This window comes from Balearica regulorum, chromosome 11, assembly GCF_011004875.1.
Source record: "Balearica regulorum gibbericeps isolate bBalReg1 chromosome 11, bBalReg1.pri, whole genome shotgun sequence".
Taxonomy (NCBI): Eukaryota; Metazoa; Chordata; class Aves; order Gruiformes; family Gruidae; genus Balearica; species Balearica regulorum.
Window position 1 is genome coordinate 1,538,990 of NC_046194.1, and position 13,489 is coordinate 1,552,478.

The 13,489-nt window shown below is 54.9% G+C and overlaps 1 protein-coding gene across 2 annotated transcripts in view; it reads left to right on the forward strand.

Moving 5' to 3' along the window:
• NALF2 (NALCN channel auxiliary factor 2) overlaps positions 1-10,596 on the forward strand; it is a 31,090-nt gene extending 20,494 nt beyond the window's left edge. Inside the window, exons 2-3 of one of the 2 annotated variants that reach the window (XM_075762983.1) lie at positions 2,017-2,188; positions 2,710-10,596. In XM_075762983.1, coding sequence (XP_075619098.1) covers positions 2,017-2,188; positions 2,710-3,125 — 588 coding nt within the window. In that variant the 3' untranslated portion in view covers positions 3,126-10,596. The remainder of the gene's footprint in view (positions 1-2,016; positions 2,189-2,709) is intronic. The other variant, XM_075762984.1, reaches the window with a different exon arrangement.
• The last annotated feature ends 2,893 nt before the right edge of the window (positions 10,597-13,489 follow it).

Sequence of the window (13,489 nt, forward strand, 5' to 3'; positions counted from 1 at the left end):
GACGTGGTCCCTGAGGACACGCGTTGCGGCTGGGGCTGCGGCAGTCGCTGGAGCACGGGCTGTGCTCTCCGCTGCGGCTCCCTTCCTCCTCCTCCTCCTCCTCGGCCCCGGGGCATTCAGCTCAGGCAGATGCAGATCCAGACCCTGAAGCTCTCCCTCCGGGTTGTGTCCTCACAGTCTGATTGCAGAGTCAGTCCCTTCTCTGGAGCTGTTCCACTTTGTCTAAATAATTAACATCCAGCAGGCCAGGGAGAAAAAGCAGGACCGCGGCTGAATTTCCCACATCCCAGCTGAAAGCCCTGACCACAGGGCTATTGACTGCTCTGAAAGGCTTGCTCCATATTTTGTGTCCTGGTCCTGATTAAACTTTTTGTGATGAAAGTTTCACCAAAACTAACATGCTTCCATGAAAATTCTGATTTTCATGATTTGGCATTTTCCAGGAAAAAAAAAACACAAAACAAACCTAAAATAACTTGCCAAGAATTTCCCAACCAGCTTTAATCCTGAGACACTACCATGGTCCAAACAAATGATGATAAGGATCTATGGAAAACATGGGGAAACAAAGCAGCGATGTTTCTAAAGCCTTCAGAAAATAAAAATGCAGCTGGAAGGAGGAGCACGGGGTTTTCTCCAAGCACGCCGAGGAGGGAAATTCATTCTCTTTGAATCACGGGGAGTCTTTTCTAGCTGGTTTCAAAGGAAGTTGGATGCGGTCATTGACGTGACCGTAGCTCTGTCGCTAGTGCCTAGATATATTTGTAGATGAGCTGGAAGTGCCACGGAGGGTGCTGCTCTTCCCAGCGGTGCCGTGGGTTTCTTACAGCCTGAGGAATGACTGTTCACCGTGAGAAACGAGAGATCGCCCTCTCTTTTACAGCGAGCAAAGACAATTTCCACCCGTGCCTGATGCTCAGGAGATAAGGGGCCATGCTGGAGATGCTGGGATGCTTCGGTCTTAACCGAAGCCATCTGGGCTGTGCCCGGCCGGCTGCGATGGGCACGCACGCACGGAGGGTGGAAGGGAAGAGCTGGTTTTTGCTGAGGAAGGTCATCTCGGTCGGCTGCGGATGAAAGCTGCTTTCTCGGCCCTGCTCACGAGTGGCAGTGGCGGCGGACATGAGGGAGGGGGGGACCAGGGACCGGGCAGGCTGGAGAGGCAGGGGCCGTGGCACAGCCTTGCAGCCGCAGTCACGGGTGAAGCCCCAGGTTGCTTTTGCTTCTGGAAATGTTGCCAAGCACAGGTCTAGCCAGGGGAAGGGCGAGCGGAGCGTGCAGGGGCATCTGTACCGCTGGTTGGTACGTTCGAGTGTCAAAACGTGCCTGTGAAATGAACGTGTTTTCCCCCAAGGTCTGGCCCTTTGAGCCAAAAGAAACGGCACAGCGAAAAATCTGAACTGAGGATTTCCCCAGAACCAGGGCGGGAAGGTGAGGAAGGTGTTCTTTGGTGGCAGAGAGGGACGAGCCTGAGGCGGCAGCGGCTCTGTGTGCCGCATCCCGGCGGTGCCCGCCTGCTTCTGGCCAGCAGCTCTTCCACAGGTAGAGACCTTTGGGCATCTCCGATAAAGATCAGCCCACGGCCTGTTTTGCTGTCCCCTGTCCCACGTTCAGAGCTGATGGGGACCGAAGTGCTTTAGAGGCGGCGATAATGCCTCCCCTGCCCCGGGGGAGCAGCGGGGTGTCTCGAGGAGGAGGAAGATGCTCTGGGACGGGCGATAAGCGGTGCTTGAATTTTTCGCGTGATGGGCCGAGCTCTCAGGCCACCGGTCCTGGCAGAGTCACCGCGGTCTGTCGCCGTGCCTGTCTGTAGGGGACATTAGCCTATGTGGTTAATTAGCTTTATTTCTGCGGTGGATTTAGTTTGTTAGATGAGTTCCGTAGCCCCAACACTTCAGCAGTTTATTTTAATCCATCGGTGAGTTCTCCCTTCCCCTCTCGCCCCGTGTCTCTGCGATGCTTCGGCTACCGCGGCACTTGGGGAGGTGACGTGTCCCTCTCGGTGGCTTCCCCTAGGCTGTCTACAAGGCCTGGCTGTGCTCCGAGTATTTCAACGTGACCCAACAACAGTGCCGACACCGGATCCCATGCAAGCAATACTGCCTGGAGGTGCAGACCAGGTGCCCGTTTGTGTTACCGGACAATGACGAGCTGATCTATGGAGGTTTGCCTGGCTTCATCTGTACGGGTAAGGAGGTCCGGGGAGCGGGGCCGGGGGGTGCACGGGGGGACAGGGGTGGGTGCTGCTGAGCCCCCGTCGCCAGATTTTGAAGGTTCCTTTTTGGGGCAGAGAGGAAGGAGGGTGCAGCGCGGAAACGCACAAAGTGCTGCCCGACTGCCGAAACGTGGTGTCTGGGGGTGAGGGGTCAGTGGTTGATGGAGACGCAGCAGCAGCCCGGCAGCTTCGCGTGGGAAATGAAAGCCCTACCCCTGAAAGCTAAAGCAAGCACGTAAGGGGCTGCAGGTGACGGGGTTAAAGCAGGGCCGGGACATTTAGCCGCCACAAGCAGCGGTTGGGGTGTCCTGAACGTGTCCCAGGGCTGCGGTCTCTGCCTGGAGACTGGTCCCGGGGGGTCTCTGGATGTCCCAGTCCTCAGGCTCTGCCCGTCCCGGGGCACATGGCTGGCAGGCACCAGGGTTTAGTCCCTCTGCAGCCCCGTCCGCGGTCTCCCGCTGACCCCCTCCTCTTCCTCCGCTTCCTTCCCGCAGGGCTGCTGGAGAACCAGCTGCCTGACGAGGAGGCCAAGTGCTGCGAGGTGCAATGGGACTCCTGCGACCACCCCCCAGACAGCAACGACAACACATCCCCCAAATCCACAGCGTCAGAGTCACTCCACTTCCACCGCCACGACCCCCACCTCCATCACCAGCGGCAGAACCACTACCACCTCTACCACCACCACCACCACCACCAGTACCACCAGCCCCACTCCCCATCCTTGCTGCCGGTCTCCGCAGGGTCTCGCCTCGGCAGCAGCAGGATCAGACTCTGCGTGCTGGTCCTGATGCTTCTCCACACCATGGTGTCCTTCTCGAGCGTGCACGGCGGCGGCGGGGCGGCCGGCGGAGGGCTCAGCCTGGAGGCCCTGCCCGCCCGGGAGGAGAGCGTGGCACGGGACGAGTGACGCGGAGGGGAAAGCCGACCTCCAAGAAGAACGCCAGATCTTTTTCCACTAAGGGGGGCACATGCTATTCCTCCAATGGGAGGCACGGGATTGGGGGTGACGCACACACACACACCCCCGCACATACCCCCAAGAGCTGCTCGCCGCGGGGCATCCCCGTGATGAAGAGTCTCTAATGCGCACAGGGCTGCGGGACTCGGCTTTGAGAAGGGTTCGGTCAGTAGCAGCCGGGCAGCGCGGCGTGCCCGGCCTCGCCGAGGCGCCGGCGCAGGAAGGTACGGCACGGGGGCGGGGGGAAGCGGAGGGGAGGGGGTCCCTTCGGAAGAGGTGTCCCCCCGGGACTGCCACGCGTCTCCCGGCCGCCTGCCGTGAGTGCCTTGGGTGCCCGCAGCTTACCCGCCAGCGACACGCCAAGGGTTTGGCAGTCAGCCTGGCCCCCGTTTCTTTTCCTCCTCGGTCTGTAAATCCCGAAGGACCAGACAGGCAGGGAGGCAGCACCTCTTGGCACAGCCTTACCCCCGCTCCTGTCCCGGGGGAAAAACCCACCAACTCAAGGCAGAGCCGTCCTCGTGGGCCGCAGCATCCTCAGCGTGGCATTGCCCTCGCTGATGGGGTCTGGGGGACAGGAGTGGGACGGTGTTACGCTACACTGTGGTACTACTTGGGGTTCGTCTCATTGCGTCCCCAACCTGCTCCTCCAGCCTTGCCTCTCCTGCTCCTCTGTGCCAGGAGGGGGAGAGGGAGGGAGGAGGCAGGGAGCAGGAGGGACACCCCCAGCATTCCCGCGTCCCGCTTTGCCAAGCGTCCCGACGATTCGGTTTAACTTTTTTTGCTTTCTTTCCTGACTGGAGTGGCTGGTTGCCGAGAGGAGTTGGGGAGATGCGACTCCAGGCTAAGCGAGGGAGCGGGATCGCGCGTGGTAACGATTGGATGCAGGGCGTCGGAAGGCACCCCCCCCCCCACGCTTCCCAGCTACAAATCATGGACTGGCGGGCAGAGGGACTGGGCAATAGGGCTGGAGAAATCTTGCTTGTAGGGAGAGTCTCCCACACAGAGAAGAGGCGCTCATAAAGCCCAGCTGGGGAAGAGAGTTTTTGTAAATACTGTCTATCCATGGATGCCCCCAGATCAGAAAATCTCTAGGAGCCCAGCTGGGACAGCTGGACTCGGCCAGGCAAGGTGCTGGCTGGTGCAGCCTCATTTGCCTCACTCGTTTGGGGTTTTTTGGGGGTTTTTTTGTGGCTTTGGGGTTTCTTTTTTTTTTTTTTTTTTTTTTTAACCTGAGCTCAGTGTATCCAGGGATTCAGCCCCAAACAGATCCCCCTTTCCTAGGAAGCTCCCAAATTCTGCCCCCACCCACCAGGAACCGTTCCCAGCGTGAATGGGGTGAGGTGGTGCCCGGGGCACCGCGCTGCGCCCGCGGGCCAGGCGCCAGAGGCGAGAAAGTTCATTCTGGGTGCGAGCGAGCGGAAGGAGGACGGGGCGTTTTAGCATGAGTCGGCTGCAAAACGTCCTGGTCGCGGATGTGAACCTGCTCGTTGCCTACAGAGGACGTGTGACGGTCCCTCTGTTTTTTAGAGGTGGGTCTTGGCGGGGAGCCTACAGCAGAGCCCAGGGCGGATCGCTGCAGCCCGGCAGGGACGGAGCAGGAGGAACGTCCTGCTGCATCTCAAACTGATCCCAGATCCCTGCGAGGGTCCAAGGAGTCACAGAGTTGAGGTCCGTAAGAGTTTGGTGGTTTCTGGTCTGTTGAGGTGAAGCAAACCCAAGCAGAGCCCCATGAGCAAAGCTACTTCCTACCCGGCTGGAAGAAGGAAGTACCGGGCATCTCATGGGAAGGACAGGTTTCCTGACATTTCCAGCCCATTTCCAGACCAAAGAGGCTCTGAGAAGCAGCTGAATGTTTGATTTCTGCTTTGACTTGAATCTCAGAGCTTTGGGGTGATGTTTACACGTTACCTGTTACCAAAGTCCCGCAGATACGAAGCCTGTGAACCCGCTGTCCCTTGGCTATCCGGCTAGGAGAGGTGGTGTTCGTGGAAGATGCCGAGAGCGTTTCCCGAGCAGGTTTCCTTGCTGTTGCTACCCAGAAAAGGTAGGGCAATTCTCGTTTGACTATTCCTCACAGCATCCGTATATTTTCAGTCTAGTTTACACCAGTCTGAGAACTTGGACGTGCCACGATTTGGCAAATAGGGATCCGACTCCTCCGTTTGCTCTGCTGCGAAGAGAGGAGTTGTGCGGCTGCTTTGATGCCTAGCAAAAGCATACGGCCGGACTTAGGGAGGGAGCACGGTCCTGCGCCTGCCTCGAGACAGCCGGATCCAGTTCGCTCTTAAGGAAATTAGATTTTTCATGTACTGCCAAGAGTTAAGCTAATTCCAGGCGCCTCTCTCAGAGATAGGCTGCATCCAATCTTTGAGCGACTCATCTAGAGGGAGAAGAATAGCCCAGTGTGGTGCGTCAGCAAGTGGCCCTGAGTCACTGGCCCTATTCATTGTCTGCTGGTGAGACGCTGAGCAGCGCCCGAGCCTGCGCGCTCGCACACGGCGGGGGGGGGGGGGGGGGTACGGGCTCGCTCGTGCGCACGGGTGCGAGTCCGGCGCAAAGACCGTTCCGGAGGGGTGCGAGCAGAGCGACGGACCGGTGCGTCGGTGTCAGTCCGGGCTCGGGTGGTTTCTGGTGGCACCGAGCGCGGAGGTTTCGTGATGGGTGATTTCCGCAGAGCTGCGGGAGCGAGGTCAAATGGCCCGAGTTGTCTTCAGGGACTAGGGGAGGCTGGCAGGGGTTTGCTGGAATAACCTGGGAGCCGTGACAAATGCCTTCACCTTGCGGAACATCAGCTGATGAGCTTCCTCTCGGGAGGGAGGGAGCCTGCGCTACATCCCAGGGAGCCTGAAAGCTGCGCCGTTGCAAAAACCGGGGTCTTTAGTGTGATTACTGGGGAGGGGTCGTTGTGTCAGCCAGGGAGCGAGGAGGCTCTGCAGGGCAGTTCTGCTGTAGCCGGAGGAGATCCGCACGTTTTCCGAGCTGTGGCTTCCCGGGAGGTGTTCACGTGAGGATAACGTGCCGGGAGGATGCCGGGTCCGCGGGCAGGGGGAGCGCGCGGGGTGCGGAGCCGCGCTGGCAGGCGCAGGGCTGGGATTTTACCTAGTGTGACTGGAAGGAAAGTGCTGAGTCTTCACAGACCAAGGCTTTTGGAAGGAGTTCTTTTATTTAGCGAGTCTGGGCTGCTGTCAATAAGTTCTGTGGTTTTAGGGCACCATATGCTGTATTCAACACTTTGCCAATCTCGTTAAATGAATCCAGACTAGCTGTTCACAGAACAGGACGGAGCAGCTGGAAGCAGTGTATGTCGCAGTCCATCATTATAAGGCCGTTGGATAAAAATCTTCTCTTTGGTCTGACATTACAACCTTAATAATCCTCCATCCATATTAGCTTTCTCTTCACTGTACGAGAGAGAAGTCCAGAAAGGAGACGTTAACATTGTCTCAGCTAATGCCACCGACATTATTTTTATTAAAACATGGAGTGAATGTGCCCGGGATAAGGAGACGGAGGGTTTCCTTGCCCCGTGCGTGCAGGTACGCTTCAGCCTGAGCCCCCCCCGTGCCCAACGCAGCCCTGAGACCAGGAGCCCTTTGCAGAGCCGCACTCCTGCAGCCACCCGGGACCTTGGAAAACACCAGGATTTATCCCACAGGGAATTTAAACCCAAGGCGCTTCCTCCTTTTCCTTCAGTGATCTTGTTTCTTCTCCGCAAAAGAAGGCGCCGTGCATTGGGATTAATATGTATAACCCAACCTTTCCTTCAGGGGATAAAGTTCTCTCTGCTCGGAGGAGAATGCCCATCGGAAAGCAGGGGTTCCTCCCCGGCAAGAAGCGTTCTCTGCCCCGAGGTGCTGGGGGGCCGAGGGGTGATGCTCTCCCCGCCGGGTCCGGGTGCAGGAGCAGGCAGGGGAGCGGGCAGAGCAGATGGGGCTGCAGGAGGAAAGGTAGCCGGGTCCTGCCCGGCTGGAGCGTTAGTCCTGGGTTCTGCACTTTAATGTAACTGCCAGTTGTAGAAATTAATTAAAAATAACTGAAGAAAAATCCCAAAGAAAGGCCCTGCTTCCTCTGGTGAAGATTAATCATTAGTTGAGCCTTTTTCTTATGAAAATACAGATCCATGGTAGCCCCAGGCAAAAGATTCCCAGGGAGAGCCCTCACCATTCGTGCTCTGAGTTAGGGAAATCGCTTTGAAAGCATCTGACAACTAAAGCAGAACATGTTGAGTAACTTGGCAACACTCAGAAAACATCTTGAAATGGTTTTTGTTCAACACATTTTGCTTTGCTTCAATAGGAGATGTCAGGGCAGTTCATTCACTGCCACTCAGGACTGCAGGCGATGCTGGGAGACGGTTCCTCTGCCCGCGTTTAAAAAAAGAAAAAAAAGAAAATCCCTGATATCGGCTGCTGCCGGGGCAGGATCCCTCTCGGCCATGCGACGGAGCTTCCCATTGCCGAGCTCTGTACGTCTCTTCTGGCCGGCGAGGTCTCCCCGTGTCGCGTTTGCAGGGGAGGTGGGTGATTTGCAGGACGGAGCGGGGCCGTTGGCGCGGCTGGTGGGCCAGGGTCCCCCCCGTGCTGCAGGGAGGGGCCCTGCCTTGCGCTCAGCCTTGGGATTGAAGGCTCTGCCCTCGAAAAGTCATGCAGCGGCTTGTGATAAGTTATGATACCTCGCTACCACCCCGGAAAGGAATGCCTATAGAAACGGAGAGAGACAAAATCAGGACAGAAGCATACTCGGATTCTGTGAAAATCCCCATGAACGTCTACGCGATGTGGCGGGCAACGTTGTTTGTAGACTTTTTGAGTTGCCCGGTGGCTTCCCATCCACGGGGGTATAAATCTCTCTTAAATTATACTTGAAAGGTTAGGAAGGGCAGTGTCTAACGTTTAGGCAGGACGTTAATAACGATGTGCTTTACCCATCAAGCGAAGTCAGGTGTTGGCATCCCGGCGGGGTGACAGCGGTACCTGCGTTACAACCCCCCGACCACCCCTTCTCCCCCAGGACCCTGCTTAGAGCTCCCGGGTCACGGCAGCTCCGGGGGCTGCACAGGTCCGAGCATCATTTAGTTTTATTTCGGGAGTGAAGCTTTTCAGCAGCTCTTTTTTTGGGTCTTCTCAGTCCATGCGGCTCTTCGGGTAACTGCCGTCAGTCCCGTGCATCGCTGCGGGAGCGGGGATCGGGAGAGTCTGCTCCGCTCGTCCTGCGAGTGCCAGCCAAGAGTCGGGACCCAAATGCCGAAAATCCCGGCGGTTTGCACCCTTCCCGCAGCCCCATCTCAAACAACGAAGCCAGCATCGACTGTGCTCCCCAGGGCTGAGCAGAGAGCAACCTCCCAAAAACGGGGCTCGCTCCACCGCCCGCGGGCTGTTTTTTGGGGGGTCCCACGCGTGGCTGCCTGCCTGTGCAGGACGTGCGGCTGCCTCCTCCCTGGACGTAGGCAGCTCTGTCCTTCTGGGACGAAGGGAGCAAAGGAAATGCTGTGGCTATATGCGAAGGATAAATAATTTTCAAATAAGGATCGTAAAATAATAATAATAATAATAGTAATTCCTTTTAAAAGTTGTTGGGGTTTTATCAAAGCTCTCATCCCCTGCTCGCAGGACTGGGCGTTCACGGGCTGAGCTACTAAACGCCGTTCCTCCAGCTTCCTTTCATACGCTGTGTATCTAGTACTTTTGTTCGAAACAAGGTCAGGAGTGGTTTCCAGTCTCGTTAGCATTTTATGATGATCCTTTTTCAGCCCAGGAAATCGACGACTTTGCTTGTTGTTTTTAAAAAAAAAAAAAAAAAAAAAAAAAGGTTTGGCTTATGAAATTTGGGGTTGGTTTTACCATTTTTAAATGTATTTGGGAACTGTACGTGCCTGGGTTGCAAAACAAAAAGACATTTCAAGCCAGACAGTTATTTTATTTTTTATTTTGAAACTTGTCAAAACAAGCCATATTGATAATTATGACCAAATTTTTTCAAATTGAGAAATGTATCAAGAACAGCCCTTTCCCACAAAACCTTTCATTTTCAAAAAATAAAAATGAAAAAAAAAAAAATCAATCACACTTTTTCTGCTCGCACAGTTGGAACTGGTGGCAGTGGATTCGGAGAGAATAGCAATTTGTGAGGAATTCCAACCAGCTCTACTTAAAATAGCATCCAGCCAATTTCTTGGGGGCAGTAGGCTGAGCGGCTCCGTGGTGAAAGCAAACTGGAGAGCTGCCTTTCCTCCCGGGACGGTTTCAGTCCAGGAGAACACACCTTGGGAACCGCTCGGGCACATTCCCCTTGGGAATTTGGTGCGGAGGTGCCGCTGCCTGGGAAGAAGCGTGTCGTCTTCTCTCGGTCCTCGGCCGGTGGTGGGTGCCCCCAGCCATCCCTCTAGCCAAGCCCTATTTTCTTTTCCAAACCAAAACGAATCCAGCTTCTTTCTGGTCTCCCAATACATTCAGACATCGCGGGATGCTTTCAAAACCAGAGATACTTCCGTGCGTTCATGGGAGTTTACATTTGGAAGAAACGCAGCGCGCTGGTCCGGCAGGGATGCCGCAAAAGCGAGAAAAGCAAACGCCGGGCTTTCAGGGAGAGGTACTGACGAGAGCCCCAAAGAAACCGTCCTCGCCCTCGTGCCCTTTTCCGTTCGGAGCGCGGGAGATGCTGTTTCTGGCCGCCGAGGCGAGGTCTCTGCCCCTCTGCTGCCGGCGGGCGCCGGGCCGGGGGGGTCCCGGCACGCTGGTGGGCGCGGGGAGGGGGGGAACCTCGGCAGGGACCGGCGCACCCCCGCCGGGATGGCTTTGGCTGTGTGTGACCAGGCTGCTGGTGACCGAACCCTTCTCAAGTGCTTGTGAAATGTCGGTGGTTACAGAGCTCAGACCTACAAAAAAAAAGAAAAAAAAAAAAGAGGTCCTTTTACAGTACGTGGTGGCGAGGTGAAAAACAAACAAACAAACAAACAAAAAACAAACCATACTGCTGAAGTCAAAATATTCTTTCTAATCCCCCTGCCCGGTTTCTCTTTCTTTCCAGCTTTCTTCCTCGGCCTCCCGGACCCTCCCTCTCTGTTCCCACCCCCCTTCTGTTTCTCTTTCTCCCCTCTGTCATAAGAAAGTGACTGTGTCCTCGAGGGGACAGTTTTCTTATGCCATTTTATACACTGTGCTTCATGTTTAGAACTTTTTTGCACTAGTTCCTATTACATTTATTTTCCAAAATGGTTTGACAAAAAACAAACAAAAAAAACCAACAAAAACACAAAACCATGCTATAATTCAGTTGTATTAAAAATATTATCCTACTACTCTCTGTGTTCAATAGTCTCTGTACCTGTAATGCTTTCAGTTCTGTTGTATTTTGGGGCAGAGGTTTTCTCCGCTCCTTGTTTAACCCAGTAAAGAAATAAAATGTTAAGAATTGATGATAACTTCCTCCTCCCTTTCTCTGCGGTTTAATTTGGGCCGCGTAGGTCCCGGCGCGCTGCTCGCCGTGCGGGGAGCCGCGGTGGGACGGGCTGCCGGCCCCCTGCTCCCCCCCCAGAACCTGCCCTGCAAACTCGGTCTGCCCGTCCCACGGGTGGTTTTTTCCTGCAAAATCCAATCTCAAATGGAGGACAGAAGAGGCAGAATGGAGGGACAATAACCCTGCCTTACTGAATTTGATTTCGTAACCTTTCTTTATATTCTTTTGTTTCTTGCCTTCACATTTCTTGCCATGGGGCTCACCTCAGAACAATAGGGGCAAAGACTGTCACCAAGAGATTCATCAGAGAATAATGACTAAACCAGGGTATCCAAATTTTGCCCAGCTGAAGTCCACACCCACATATAATCTGGAATTAATTCATCTGGACAACAGATCTCGGCATGCAACAGAGCTAGGACACTCCGCTCCAAATTGAATGCTGCATGCCAGGCTGCAAAAGGCCATGTCGTAAAAGTCTGAAGTTACACTTTGGCCATTCCACCCCGAGCTGAAAATTCTCAGTTTGGAAAGAAGATGAGGAAAAGAGAGGGGAGGGTAAAAAAAAAAAAAAAAAAAAGCGTGAAATTGGACGGAGATGGAAATAATTTTTTAAAAGCAGAGCGGTGCAGAAGGCAAATGCGAGGGGGGGGGCACGGGAGGGGAGATGTGGGGAGCACGGCCGGGGAGTGGGGTGCCTGGTATGTAACCGCACGAGGGGCTGGGCGGGCAAATAATTAGCAGGATATCTCACAGCTAGAACCGAAGGCATCATTTTCTGGCCTCTGACAAGGTTCTTGTTCCTCTCTGCCCAAACCAAACCGTCTACACGAGACAGGTTTCCTTTGTGGCTCAGAAAGGAAAGGAAAGAAAAAAACCCAATTTGCCCCACAATGAGCCGATATCCACGTTCAGCCCTTCAGCTGCAAAATCCAAAGTATTCCAGGGCTGCCCGTCCCTGCCGGCAGCCTGCCCGCGTCCCACACGTGGCCGCGGGTACACACGCATCTCATCCCTGGCCACCGCTGGCGGCAGGTGGGTTGGTGCCTGGTTTTCATTTCCACGGTGCTTTGCTCGGGGTTCCCGCTGCCTGCGTGGGAGATGGCATCACACCTCCTCTCGGAGGGAGCCCTTCCGTTGATGTGACGGCTTGATAGTCTCCTTGTCCACAAAACCCAGAGGCAGGAGGTTTGGGATCCCGGGACGGGCAGTCGGGAGGGTCACGGTGCTACTCCCAGTTCGGGCAGCTAGAGATCGACATTATCCAGCCCGTTTTTAACTGAAACCACTCTGTTCACTTGTTTCTTAAGTCACATCAAGCCATCCACAGCCTCTCGCGAGGTCTCCAGCAGCAGTAACTGCGCGAATTCCCACCCCGTTTCTCAGGTAACCCTTACAGCTGAGGTAGGGAAGCGGGGGGACGGTGCAGATGCCGTACAGGAGCATTGCCGTTGCAAACCAGGGACAACGGGGTCCTTTGTTCTAAAATCCTTTTGTCCTGCTCTGTTCCAGCCTATTGTTCTGATTTTCAGGGAGTACCATGTTCTGGTGCTGCTGACGCGTAAAAATAAGGCAAAGTCAAAGATGTTTTCCAGGATGAAGCGTGAACATGAACATCTAATGTAGCTGATGGCCAGCAAACAGAACTGGGGGGTCTCATTATTTGCATAGAGGGGATCACGCTTATCCCACGGACAAACAGAAAAGCGTACACCAGAGGCTATCTCCAGAATAGTGCTCAGGTGCCTCAGGTTAGCACATACCCTGCTGAAGGCACTTAAATCCCACTCAGGTATTTCCTAATGTGGCCCCTCCACTTGCTTTTAATCTGCCCTCAGTAGTGGTTCCTCACGGGTGTGTCCTGATCTGCCCCAATTTGAGCAGCTCTGGGCCACGGCTGGGCTCTGGAAACTACATAGCAGAGTCCTGCAAAGGGCTGGAGCTGGTAAATAGCCTCAGGACACAGAAAGTACCAGTTTTCTTAGAAAATGTGTTTGGGATCACTTTTTCCTTTGGGAGTACTGCTGGCGGGACGGGTCCCAGCAAGGCGTATGCCCTCATTTGTTCCTACCACCCTCCAACCGCAGCGATGAGCAAGCACCGGCTGGCGTCTCTGCTGTGCTCGGCACCGGGTAGGTGGTGGTGGTGGTGGTGGTGGTGGTGAGCTGTGAAGCCTTTCCAAATGGTCCTGCTGCTGGACATCAAAAGTTTGAGTGCCTGGGAGGGGGAACTTGGCCAAAGGGTGGGAGATGTAGCTTGAACTGCTTGCCTAGTCTGTAGGAAATAATGCCAGGGCATAGCTCTGCTAGGCTGGGCTCAGGGTGTGCTGCTGTGGCAGATGCCTAAGGAAGCCCTGCAAGGGTAGGGCAAGCATCTAGCAATGCTGCTCCTGAAACATCCATGCACTAATGGGCAATTAATGGGATTTCTGAGCCAAATACAAGGGATTTCCTGGTATCTCTTTATGTAACAGCTCTGGATTGACGTTTCACTGCTGAATTTGTGTTGCTGTGTTCTTGGACCCAGCTGCTCCTCCGGTATCCCCCCTCCTGTGGCAGTGACTGCTGGAGTGCTGTGTTGCATGCTTGAGAAGGTGTTTGTTCTTGGCAGCTCCTTTTGATGCCCCTGTGTCCTGGTATAAGACACTGCATCCCTCAGCCATGCTCTCCGGGTCTCTCCTGGTTGAACAGACCCCAAGCATCTCTCCCCTCGCTTGCTGCCTTTCCAGGGAGAGAGGTCCCATGAGTGTGTCCCATCTCCTGCCTCTGGGATGCCCTGAAAGAGGGCAGGTCCTGTTGGGGCTTGGAGACTGTATAAAAAGAAGCCAAGGGGGCAAGAAGATGGACAACTGCCCAGCC